Here is a 13610-nt window from a genome sequence, read left to right as displayed (position 1 = left end):
GAGGAAGAGAAAAGGCCAAACCCTCCATTCTTTCCACCCTTCACAGGGCTAGCAAACAGGCCGAGGTGGAACAGAATTAGGGGAAAATGAGATGATGCCGTGCCCAGACCACCCTGCTTTGTTTAAGTCTGTTACCTTAAGTTCATAAGGTAAAATTTCTGCAGCTGGAGGTGCCTTAAGAACATGGAATCCTAAAGCCATCTCCGAAGAATTATAAATCTGTGATGCCAGGTGAGAACGTGCAAGCAGAAAAAGAAACCAGTCTGGCTGAGGACCTCAGCCTGACAAGCTGAGCGAGCCAGGGTGCTGAGGCAGTCCCAGGAACACAAACATTACCTTGCACTTCCAGACAGCCTCTTCCTCCCCTAAGTGCCAGCCCCCACTCAAGGCAAAATGCAGCCAAGCTGGGGGGCGCCTGGGTGGCTCAGTCAGTTAAGCATCTGACTCTTGATTTTGGCTCAGGTCAAGATCTCAGGGTCGTGCAATCAAGCCCCGAGTCAGCCTCCACGCTCAGCGCACAGTCGGCTTGGGATTCTCTCCCTTTCCCTCTGCCCCTGCCCCCACTCATGCATGCATGTGTTCCTGTGTGCTCCTCTCTCTCTCTCTCCCTATCTCTCAAATAAATAAACAAATAAATTTTTTTTATTAAAAAATGCAGCCAAGCAGGGCAGTGTTGCAAGAAAGGAGATCGGTCAACAGGAAAGAAGAGGCCAAGCTTCTTCCTTCTCCCACTGGGTCAGGACAGGTAGCTAGCTGGCCAACAGTGAACAGCAGTGTCCCAGCAGTTAGGTACACAGATGACAGCTTTGGTCTCTCCTTAAAGAGAAGCTATGATTTACTTCCCTAGGGCACAACACACAAAAACTCTTGGGCGCCCACTCGTGTGTTAGGTGAGCAGGTTCACAGGTGTGCTGGCAAGTGAGAACTTCCAAAGCTGGGTGACATAAACTATGAAACTTCCAGGCTTGTCCATTTGAGGCTTCATAAAACTCTTCTGCTACAGACTTGCCATGTTGCCAGGCAAGGCTAATAGCCTCTTTATGTTCAAGCATCAGATGTTCTTCTCTTGTACGAGTATTGATCCGGCGTACCTTGACTTGACCTGCTAATACCAAGCACCCGTAATTCATCTGATAATTACCAAATACCTGCATTCGGAAGGAAGCTCCTATAATTAAAACTTGGAGTCACCTTGCAGAACATTTTTTTTTTTAAAAGAAATTGGGGTGGGTGGGAAAGTAGGGTGAAGCCCTTGTGATTTTGATGTTTGGGTTCTTGAATGTATCTTTGCAGGGAAGAAGGCCTCTGTGATTGTGAATTAGTATAACTAGAGGGCACTGATGGAGACTCAGCTCTCTCGTTAAAACTCTGGTAAGAAGCTGACAGGACCTGAACTACCTCCTCCCTTGATAATGAGGCATCACAGTCCTGTGGCCAAGCCTGAACCCTGGCCTCGTTTTTCCTGCCCTCCTTGAGTGTTGCACGCATCCTGTAAACTTTGGACAGAAAACTTTGCAGAACTGTAAATGTCCTCCAGATTAGAAAGTCGAGAGACCTTTCAGAAGAGGATACCTCAAAAATATCATTGTGTCCTGTGACAACAATGACATTTGCCATCTAAGCACTTATGGAAGTTGATGGTATTGGTGAGTCAATGAACCACTGTCCCCATCACTCATGTCTTTATGGGTTTCTCCCCTTCGATCTAGGCTGCAACTGTATCTTGCTTTAACCAACAGTATATGCGGGAAGTAACTCCATGGCAGTTTTGAGCCTTAAGAAGCCTTAAGAAGGCCTAAAAGCTCCCATTCTTGCACCTCTGGGAGCCTTGACCTGCCATGCAAGAAGTCACACTGTGCTGGAGAGACCGCATGGAGAGGCCATGTGGAGGGGGAAAGGCTCCAGGACCACAGGGAGAGGGAGAAAGGCTGTCCCATCATTCCAGCCAAGCCCAACCTTCTGGCCATCCCACCAAGGCAGCAGACATAAGAATGCACCCATCATGGATGTTCCAGCTCCAGCCACCATCTTCTTGCGGCCACATGAAAGACCCCCATCCAGGGCAGCCCACCAAAATCCTGAGGAATAATAAACTGGTTGTTGTTTGAAGCCATTATGTTTTGGGATGGTGTGTTATTTAGCAATCGATAACTGAAAAAACAGCAAGAGAATGAAGAGGATCCTGCCGCTGTAAGGCGATTTATTTTTTCCATCCTCTGCACAGCCAATAAGACCTTTTCCATCAGCCCTCTCCTTCCCTAGCTCAGAACCACGACTCCAACATTGCTAACCAAGCTTTCACCTTCCTGTAGACATTCTTCAAATCGGACTGCAAGTTGGAACCAAGGGCAGACACGGAACAAAGGATCCTAATAGAAACTGATGTTTGAAAGAGTTAGGCATCCAAACGCATTACTGTTCCTGCGGCTGCCCCACCGCCTTCTCCTGCTGGCGGACAGACGGGAGTTGCTCTGCAGAGCTCACTTGCCAACGGAAGGTCAAAACGCCTTGCCTAAACACCAGACTTACAAATTTGGGATCTTAAGTATGATGTCATGTCTTAAAATGATAAGCTGGCAAAGAAAACAAATGGCATTTTGTAAAGATGTGCACCGTTTTCATGTTTACGCTACTTAAGATGAAGGTTCTAATAAGTCATCGGCTATGTTCCTTTAAAGGGAAGTTTTATAACTGAGATGAATCACAACTGCAAAAGATCAAAGTTAAAAAACATCAATGATGCCATGGGGTACTTTTTAATCTTGTAATGAGTAGTGATCATGTGCTCTTATGAAGTTCGTCCAACTGCCAACGCCAGATGCGTATATTAAGAAGAGAAGTGGTTTGTGATGTGACAGCACCGGTTCAGCTGCCAGAGACAGAGAGCACAGAAGGATGAAACCTCTCTGATTTTTGAGTGAAAAGCAAGTCTTGGCAGATGTGCTGATAAGCAGGGCCTCGGAGGGGGGCACGAGCACCCGAGCATCCTCTTTCGGACTTTTCTTCGCTGCAAACAAATTATGTTTCTCATCACCTCTGCACAGCTGTCCCCGGGCAGCATGACTACCTGCTCAAGGCACAGTTTATAACACTTATTAGTGTCATTTGCTAATGAGCAGAAATTAGTAAAACCATCTGCAAGGGAAAAAAAAAAATACACGAGGGAGCCGAGTCTAGATGGTATCTATTTCCTGGAAGGGTACTGTGAGCACAACTGTACAGCAAACTCCTGACACTGAAGGGAATTTATGCAGTAACAACTCACACTTAATGAGCACCCACTACATGACAGTCGCTGCGTTACACGGTTTATGTACATGACATCGTTTAACATCTTTGCGGCAACTGATGAGGAAGATACCATTGTTATTCTCACTCTAACAGATGAGGGAGTTGAGGCAAACGAGAGGCAGGTGACTGGCCTACCACCATACAGCTAACTAGTCAGTGGTGGAGCTGGGTTTCAATCCAGACAGCCTGACACCAAAGCCCACACCCTTAGCCACCATGCCGGGCTGAATCAAGACCCAACCAGTTAACCCAGAACTTGTCCTTGTCCAAATAGCTAATCTACCAAAAGTAGCCTTTGCAATATATATTCTGATCTCTGGAGGAAGGGGTGAAATTCCATTTACGGGAATCAATGGTGTAAAATCCTCAACTCCATCAAACCATTACAATAATAAACAGATGGATACTATTTCTATGACAACCACTACTTGAAGAATTATAATTTTGCTGGGAAGAAGGCTAAAACAATTGCATTGTCTTTTTCTCTCCCATCAGGAAAGCCTTTTTTCTAAAGCCCTACTCTGTTAAGGGTTAATAACATAAGCCACTTTGAAATCTAGAGCAGGGGTTGGCAAACTGCAACTTGCATGCCAGATCAGACTCACCACCTGTGTTTGTAAATAAAGATTTATTGAAACACAGCCACAACCATCCATGTATGTATTGGCGGAGGCTGCTTTGGAGCTACATTGCCAGAGTTGAGTCCTTGGGACAGGGAAGATATGGCCCACAAAGCTGAAATTATTTACTATTTGGCATTTCATAGAAAAAGTTTGCCAACCCACATTCTGGAGGATTCTCCATTTAACATTATATATGCACTACTCAATCAAAATCCTATTATAGTTGAAGAAAATGGAAAATCCTGGGCATTTTTCACACCTGGGATGTGAAAATTTAAAGAACAATACTGGGAAGAGTACTATGCACTCAATGTCCAGGATGGTCAAGAGCAGAACAGAAGGAAAGAATCCAGTATAGAGACTCAAGGTTATAGGATTAAGATGTTACTGATACCGTACCCATCCTGTATCCAGATACTGAGTTTGGCACGCCACCTCAGGATGTCAGAGAAATGATATCGCATTGTCACACACATTTTTGGTCCATGAAAAATGTTACTCAGTGGTCTGCCTCAAGATCTCTATCTGTTCCCCCTCCCACCCTTGGCACCCAGAGCCTGAACTCAGGTCACACATACACCATCTACCCCTCTACCCTGACCCCTCCTTGTTTTCAGGGCACTTCTCTGCCTTTACAGGGCAGCAAGCCTATCGACTAATCAATTCTGTCAACAACCCCTTGGGAATGAGGTAGCAGTATTCTCACCAGAGAGAGAAGTGACTTTTGGAAAGCTACCCCGTTTCCTCCCCTTCTGTCACCCCTTTCAGAACAGGGCAGCACCCACCCACCCTTCCCTGTTTCCTCTCCCAACCCTCAACTTTTGAACATCAACTCTTGAGTGTGTGGACACATACACAAACAGAGACACACAGATACACACACACACACACACACACACACTCACTAATGATTTTTCCAAGAAGTGAGAAAAGCTGCTGAGATCAGCAGGAAACATCTTTAAAAGATAAGTATTAGTACTGCTAAATGTTAAAAGACTACTGTCCTGCTTTACACATGACTGAAATAAATGTCCCTGCCTTTTCAGGAACTCAAGGGCTAATTAGATAACACGTGGCTTCCATCACAAGGCATCTTCCCCGATTCATGGCAGTCCAGGAACGTCAGCCAAAGCCCCAAACCAGACAGACATCCCTGCTCTCTTCTAGTCACCTGCACTGCACAACCACTGGCTCTTATGACCAGAGACTCGGGGCGACCAGAGACACGTGTGTGGCAACTGCCTAACAGAATATTCTCAACCTGAACGGAGATAGCACTGACCCAACGTTGTGAACCTAGAAGAAGCCATACACATGAAAGGAGGAGAAAAGAAAAACTTCAAAGACTGGCTTTTGAGGCAGGAAACCTCCCTAGTTCAGACGAGCAGTGAGCCTTGGTGAAGAGACAGCAGCAAGAGGAACCGAAGGCAACCTACGTTCCCGCCGCTAACAGACATGCTACTTGGGGAGCAGAAAACTTGACCAGTCCTTTTGTCTCAGTTTTAGGGGAAGAGAAGACAGGTCACTCTCACCGTCCAGGCAGGTGTATCATTATATAACAAATGTTTCTGCAAGCTGTACCTCCACCACAAACGAAATTAAACTCTCTAAACCCAATGGCTGGGACTCCGACGTATTCACTCATCAAAGGCAGAGTTCAATGCGTTTCCACTGGCACAGAAGTTTTCATGTCGTGTATATCAAATAATCTTTAATCCCTAAATGCAGTTAAATGCTGCTGTACCAGGTTTGATCAAATCGGTTTTGGGCGTGGGGGTGGGGAAAAAAAACCTGTCTCAATTTAGATTTAGGAGAAAAATGCATATTGGCCCAAACGGATTCTGTGTACTCCCTTAACCGAATGCCCGATCAACCTTCTGGATGTCCGGACAGACAAACACACAAAGGCGGATTTAGACCTGGTTTGACTCTATCTGTTAAAAGAAACTATCTATAACAATTACCAGAACATGACCAAACAACAGTGTTGTAACAATCAAGCAAGTTATCATTTGCAAATAAATTCTTTGTAATTAAGCAGTGTGCTCTTTATAAAGGGAATTGAGTGGGCGAGCTAAAAAGTTAAAACACATTCTTAGACCATGGGAAACACACACAAATGCTTTTTGACTAAGCTCGGGATTCTGCAGTCTGTTGTTTTCCTCCTCAGCTCTCAGGGGTCTGTTGGGCCCTGTCTATTGTGTACAGCGGGTGAGAAGAATGCCTCGATAATCATCCACTCGTGTCCCCCAAGTTAGGGAGGCCTTAGCGATTTTGTGGCAAAGCTACAAGTGTGATTTGATCTTCTACTAACTGGGAAGTTCTGCTAACTGTCCCTCGTCAGAATCCATGCAGATAGCAAACGTGGCAAGGAAACCGTTCACGTGAAAGTAGCTTTAACGGCTCTGGGACACATTCCTCATAGGGTCTCCACACACCCTGTTACCGTGTCCAATAGGAAGGCAAGTACTTACTTCTGGGTTCCCGGGGTCCGTCCACGGTAACTTTAATAGCTCTGTGATAGGTGGCTACTTGGGGAGGATTTGTGAAGACAGTTATGGTCAAGGTGAAACTCTTGCCTGCAGATGTAAAAGGGGAAAATCCACAGTGAATATAAAAAGACAGCACTGGGGTAACAGAGCAGCACACACGTCCCGAAGGCACTCGAGCATCTCTGAGGAGGTACTGAACCAAAGACAAGAGACGAGGCTCCTTATTCTCCATGAGAAAGCCTCCGATGGCCGCTTTAGGGAGTGATTAAACTCATTGAGTGTACAGAGCGTCTTCACTGGGGGGCTACGCAAGAGGGTTTCAACTCCCCAACACCGCTGCTCAGTAGCAAGCGTGGTAATGAAAACAAAAACTCTGGTCCACTTGCGGAGCGTTCTCTTCCTTCCAGTCCTCTCCAACATCAGGAACACATCCAAACAGAGACAAGTTTAGAAGTCTTTATTTAGGATTAGGTCATGACCCCATGAGAGAACAATAGTAAATCACTGTTGATGATGTTATTTACTTCACATGGCTTTAGCATTTCATTTGCTTAACTGCACTACAATAAGAAGATGAAAGAGGAAGGTTCTTATGGGAATCATTTTAACAGGAGCCGGTGTCTCCTGTCCTGCCTTAATGTGCCTGTGGTATGATGATTTCATCATTACTGGAACAAAGTTTTTCTCCTCCCCGCTCACCCCTTCCCTAACATACATCCCTGCTCTTAAATCCTGAACTGACTCCCTGGCAGGGACTTCTTGGCTAAATGAATTTGTGCTTTCAGCCGAGGGTGCACTTCATTGAAATGAGGCATCTGATGTTTTGAGCTCAAGGTGATGAATAGAGGTGGGGGAAAGAAGAGGTGGGGGAGAAGTCTGGGAGCGGACTCGGACGTCTGCTTTCTCCAGAAGATCCCAGACTCTGTTACACAGACTCACTGACAGTTTTAATCAGTTAGATTTGCGACGGTTAGTCATGTCAGATAGTCAAAACTGCAAACTGTTACAAGACAGGAAAAGGTGGGCGTGAAACAGTGACTCAATAAAACCTTCGCGGCAATCTCGGGCCAGAGTGTGCACTTGGCCTGCTCCTGTACCAGACCTTGAAACAGCTCGTTTTGTTTTGCTTTGTTTTTTCGGTCAGAGACTGTTTTTTTTCCCTTTACCGAAAGCTTGAGGGTATTAAATCAAAAAGCAAATCTTAAACAATATGTAGCAATGCAGAGTTTAATGCAATCTTTTCAAAGCTTAATATGGAACAGGTTGTACACCAGGCTTAATGTAGAACAGGTCTTTGGCTGTCAAATCTAGTGAATGGGTTTTCTTTTCAACCCCGACCATGTAAGTTCCAAAAATATGTTTAAGACACACATCATTTGTTACTCAGTGTATATAGTTTTAAGTCTCTTTGGCTATACTTTTGCACGGCCAATATTAAAAAAAAAAAAAAGGAAGGAAAGAAAGAAAAGAAAAGAAAAGAAAAGAGAAAGAAAAAAGACAAGACAGAGTGGGGGAGGGGAGCAGACAGGGAAAGATAAGCATTGATTAGAAAACGACTAACTGCCAGCCCCTTCATACACATTATCTCATCTAATCCTCTCCAGTTACGTTCATCACCTGCAGTTCACAAATGAGGAAACGGAAGCCCAGAGAGGCTTAGTAATTCAACCACACAACTAATAAGAGGAAAAAATCAGGGTCTGAACCCGGGTCTTCCAGGCCTTAAAATGAGTGCTCTTCTTTTCAACTTTGTCAGAGAACATTTTAAAAAATTAATAGATCATTTATTTTTACACGTATCCCAATCAGCTCTGTTAAGACCAAGAAATAATCAATACAAATCCACTCATGTAGTACCTCGGCCAGGATGATGAAAGCATCTATTCTTAAAGTGTCACCGATAGATCCTGTTTCATCCATGATAGACTGAATGTTACACGGGTTTAAAGAAATGCAATTGTCTGGTTAGAACCAGAGGATTTATGGGGCGCCTGGGTGGCTCAGTCGTTGAGCGTCTGCCTTCGGCTCAGGGCGTGATCCTGGAGTTCTGGGATCGAGCCCCACGTCAGGCTCTTCCGCTGGGAGCCTGCTTCTTCCTCTCCCACTCCCCCTGCTTGTGTTCCCTCTCTTGCTGGCTGTCTCTCTCTCTCAAATAAATAAAATCTTTAAAAAAAAAAAAAAAAGAACCAGAGGATTTATTATAAACATGAGGGCTAACTGGGAGAAAAAGGCAGCTGGCAGTCTGAACTAGTTACAGAAAACTCCAAGGGTAGAGAATCCAGATTAGAAAGCTGAATAGGAAGCCACTGGATCTAGACTGAGACCTCAAAACAATGTAGAGATCTGGGGGAGTGAATGGGCTGAACCCCTAGATTGAAAGTTAAATGAGATGAAACCATACAAAATGCCACTCTGGGTCAGATCCGTGGTCTGTGAGCCAGGACTGCGCTTCTCCAAGGGTGGCTCTTGCGAGGCAGCTGTCATCTGTGGCACGATCTTAATACACCAAGGTTGTGTGTGTCTCACTTGTCCTACTGAGTCTAAATACCTGCTAGCGTTATGGAGACTCAGGTTATTTAGACTCACGAACTTATCTAACCCGGTTCTGAGAATACTTCCGTTTAAGACCTTCCCATCGTCCTTCCGATACTAAAAGTCATTGATGCTTCTCCCCAATTCACACTCGCTGTGTAAGAACTGAAGCCAGTATAAATTGACCCTATAAGTATAAAGCACCTAAATGTTCAAAGCAGAACCAGTAAAAATTTCTTTTTAAAAGAGGTAAGTTTGGGGGAGAGGAAACTAGTACTTAAGTATGACTACAATCTTCTAAAATCAAATCCTGATGATCCAGATGTACTTCGACGACTAACCTAAAAATTAAGGAGGTTCGCTTTACCTCTTACTGCCCCTTCAGAAGGAACATGAACATCATGTTCTAGAAACTTCTAGAAACTACCACCCAACTAAGTAATTGGTTTTTCACCTCATAAATAATAATACATCTCCTAAGTTAAATGTTTCTGTGAGTACTCATGATTCACTTAAATTTTTTTTTAATTAAAAAAAAAAAACTTTTTCTAAATTCCATTGTTTATTACTTTCCGTAAGTGATAAAAATGCAGGCTCCTACTGAGGGAGCGCTCATTAGACAACTAATTATATCATCCTTGGCTTCATCTAGGAACTAGTTCCAAAATATGTCCTCGAGTCATATATTCTCTGAGGTAAATATAGGAACTGTCATTGAAAGACGATTCTCACCTAGCTGGAGAGGCCATCAGGAACAGTCGGTAGGGTAAGACTGCGAGCAAGGATTGTATCTTAGATCGATACAGGACCCATGCTCTGTATACTGTAGGTGCTTAAAACTGCTTGTAGAATACAAGCAGCATGCTTGATGTAAAAGTGAGGAAGCACAGCAAGAAAACTCAAGGACCAAGTATGTCTGTTGAAATAGCAAACAAATACTTCTGTTTAAAATACAAAGGAGAAAAAAGGGGGGGAAAAAACTGAAAAAGGTAAGCCACTCCTAACTTGAGGCCAGTTTCACAGATGCTCTACGTTTCATTCAAAGCACTTTCAAAAGTCATCAGATAACCCATAATGACAAAGTAAGTAGTGAAGTGACTCCTTTATGCATCTAAAACTGTTTTTCAATTTCTGAGAATTTATCTTTCTACCCCTGAAAAGAAAAAGTGTTAACATTTGAGAAACTTGGTATTCTTTATTTTTTCATGCTCCTCAAAATAGAAAATTGTAAATAGCTGGAGGAAAAAAAAAAATACAATGCTAGCGACATGATAATCCAGACTTCAGAACTTAAGAGAAATGTTGAAGTGTCAAAATCAGACAGGAAGCTGGAAGGAGTTTTTTTTCTTTAGAAAGCAGGTCAGGTACCCAGGCAGGTTAAAGGGTTTCCTGCCACTGAAAAACTGACCGCCCCTTTTTTTTTTTTTTCCAAAGAATGGTATCTCTTATCAGTGTTCTCTGTCCTTTTGTCCTCTTCATTTCAGTTTAATATTACTGTTTCATATAACGTTAATGTCATGATATAAAAATCTATTATTAGTGATAAATCAATTTTTCTTTCTCTCTCCACCCGCTCCCCCCGCCCCCAATCTAAGTCTCGAAGACAAGTCTGGACCAATTTCTCCATCCTGCCTCTGGCAGCAGACTGTAGCATTTCAGATCCTCCACCAAGTCCCGGCTGCTTCAAAGGAAAAATCCTACTTTCTTCAGTTAAGATCATAAGAAATATAGGGGGAGGGGGTCAGCTCTGTTTGGACATAATTACACTTCATCAAAAGAAGCTTTCTTCATCTTCCATGCGTGAAAAGTCTGCAAGCAGTTAAGTCTGTCTTTTTTTTTTTTAAATATAAAAATTGCTATTTGGGAAACCAGCCAAAACTCAGAAAGCCAATATAGTAAAACAGTGCACACCCTTTGTTTCTCTTTGAAGTTTCTTAAATAAATATGTTGAGGGTTTACAAAGTACACTATCACTTTGCCATAGTTTCTACTCAAATTGATCAGAGAAAAGTTATGCAGCATCTATATAATACAGAAGCAAGGTAACACCAGCTTGACTCTGTAAGGTATTGTGTCCAGCCTTCTAAATACTGAAGTTCATTACCCTAATTCAAAACCAAATAATGTTACATAAGAAGAAAGATGCAATTCAGAGCATGCAGGTAAATAAATCATCATGTTCAAATGTTTCTTGATTCCTACTAAAAAAAAGGGAAACTTTAATTGTACTGTAGACCTGCACCAGTAATAGAAAAAAAAAAAAAGGAGAAAAAAAAAAAAAGAATGCACACAGTTCACACCTAATCAGTCAACAGTGAGATAGGATGTGTCTTTTTTCCTTTTAATGAAAGTAAACTAAATCTGATGCAGAGATAACCCTTTAGTTTTGAGTCTACCAGAGGCTCCGAGCCTCATCTTATTTCAAACAATCTTTCAGTGACAGTGTCTCATTAGCATGCATCATTTTTTTTTTTAAGTTAAAAAGTACAGCTTCTTGGCCCTGTTCCTAGAAAGTAAACTAAAACTACTCATCGGAAACAGCCTTGCTTGAATTTCCCTTATCAAGTTTTTACAATGGTAATAATATGACATCTGATCCAAACTAAAGAGCAATTATCGGACATGGTTTAAAAATTGATGCTTCTCATTTCCTAATTCGAACCTGGGTGGAAGTCGTTCCATAGGTCATTCTAATTTATTTCACCTCCGTCCTAAAGTGCTCTATTTTCTCTCTTCTTATCGAGACACTTAAAATGGAAATATTAGATTCAATAAGTGCATAAATGAGCATAATACTTCTCGTGAAGGACCATTAAAAGTCTCTCCACAGGAAAGTAAATAAAAGCCAAAATATCGGTTTCCTTAGAGACTCTTATTTTAAAAACATTAATCCCCTTTATGAAACAGCTATGAAAATTCTAAAAGAAATTATTTTCTATTTTATGATCTTTTTAAGGACTCCCAATATTTGAATATGGATGCAGATGTGGGAGACCCTCAAATAATGTGGGAATTATTTAGAGTCTTAATCACTCATCTGTCTAGACCACTCTATACAGTCATTCTAACATAGGTAACACATCATTCACTGATTCAAATGAGAAGCCTTCTGTAAAAAACCATGATTTTTTTAAAACAGATTCTTATTACAAGAGTTAAGTTAAATCATACAGAGGTAACCTATGTGCTAAGTGAAGAGTGTTACACTAGCTGTCCTTGCTACAACTTAGAGCAAAATTGATATTATCAGGAAATTGATCCAATGCATTCCTTTTTCTTTCCCCGTTGCCACTCAATTTACTCAGTTATTTGGCTCCTCATAATTCAGAGCTTGAGCCTCCAACTGTTCTCTCCACCTTATGTGCTCACACCCAGTGAAATTAGGGACTAGTTCTCCTGAAAACACTGTTTGAATTTTCAATATCATAAAACAAATGAAAAAGGCCTGAGCGCTCAGAAGAACACTCAACTTCATCTGGACATATTTAAATAAAACCTTCAGCAATTCTGTTCGGTGGAAGAAGGTGCTGATTTGTATACAGACTAGTCTACATTTCATCAGGAGATCCTGATGTGTTTATTCCACTATCAATATTAAAAACCAGAGACCTACCTCTTCCACTCCGGCCCACAAATCTCAAATCGTTGAACCTTGCTACTTGGTTTTTCATAACAGCAGAGGCATTTCGGAGCTCAGCAGAATAATTTTCATCGTTACCCGCCATGACAGTAACCACAGTCCCATCTGGTACCTCTCCGAGGGCTACCACCTACATAAAACAGGAAACACAGCAGCAATAATGGCACATCAGAAAAGCTTAAAAACTTGAAAATATATTCCCATTGCAAATGATGTGTCTTATCAGGATTTAGTGCTCTAGTCCAGTCATGGCAGATAGGAACGAAGCATCTGCATGTGGGTCAGGATGCCACTTCAAACAGACCAGTGTTTCAGGGTCCACCCATTTCAAAGGCAGGCAAAAGTTGCTTTCATTTGTTGCTGGACTCTTCGCAGAATACATGTACATTTTTATTAAATCCCCATGTTAGGTTGTCCATAGGAATTAGGCCGCAGAAGGAAGGCTGATGCCCCATCTGCAGATTGCATCGTACGTATTAAGGCACCGCCTGTCTGCAGCCTGGAGAGCCCCTGAGGTGTGGTCTCAACCAGATCACAGGCTGAAAAAAGAAAGTCTGGTCCGTTCTATGGGAGAAGACATTGAGGTGAAATCTCAGAGTTCCTGATGATATGGAAGCTTAAATATGGGGTGGTATCCAGCACTACATTTCATCTCCTTCCTTTGGGCTACATAGTCAGCTTTTAATCACACTGCAAGTAATTACTGAATGCCCGCTCTGCTCTGCGGTGGGATACAGACAAAGCCATCAGGAAGCTTTAAGTCTAGGTGCAGAACAAAGGCATATAACAGGCGGCATATAACAGGCTGCAAATGGTCACCGACAAATGAGTGGCAGAGACAAAAAAATATGCCCTTGGCCAAACTTTATGCCCCATCTGCCATTATCTGCCATTTTGAAATGACACAGTTGCCTCCTTAATTTTCCGACAGCTAACCTGCAGCAGTTAACTCAGTCAAGTAAGGATCCAGGTAAAGTAAGGATCCAGGTAATCAGTCTCTGAGGTCCACAAATATTTTCACCGCTCCAAGGC

General features: G+C 42.6%; 1 protein-coding gene across 4 annotated transcripts in view; it reads right to left on the bottom strand.

Moving 5' to 3' along the window:
* RUNX2 (RUNX family transcription factor 2) overlaps positions 1–13610 on the bottom strand; it is a 123116-nt gene that overhangs the window by 100742 nt on the left and 8764 nt on the right. For all 4 annotated transcript variants that reach the window (XM_026507327.4, XM_048219741.2, XM_057303987.1 and 1 more), the window contains exons 2-3: positions 12552–12708; positions 6389–6493 (exon numbers count right to left, since the gene is read on the bottom strand). In XM_026507327.4, the coding sequence (XP_026363112.1) occupies positions 6389–6493; positions 12552–12708 (262 nt within the window). The remainder of the gene's footprint in view (positions 1–6388; positions 6494–12551; positions 12709–13610) is intronic.

The sequence above is a fragment of the Ursus arctos genome, unplaced genomic scaffold (genome assembly GCF_023065955.2).
Source record: "Ursus arctos isolate Adak ecotype North America unplaced genomic scaffold, UrsArc2.0 scaffold_29, whole genome shotgun sequence".
Lineage (NCBI taxonomy): Eukaryota > Metazoa > Chordata > Mammalia > Carnivora > Ursidae > Ursus > Ursus arctos.
Note: the sequence above shows the minus strand (reverse complement) of the source record. Positions and strands in the feature narration are given on the sequence as shown.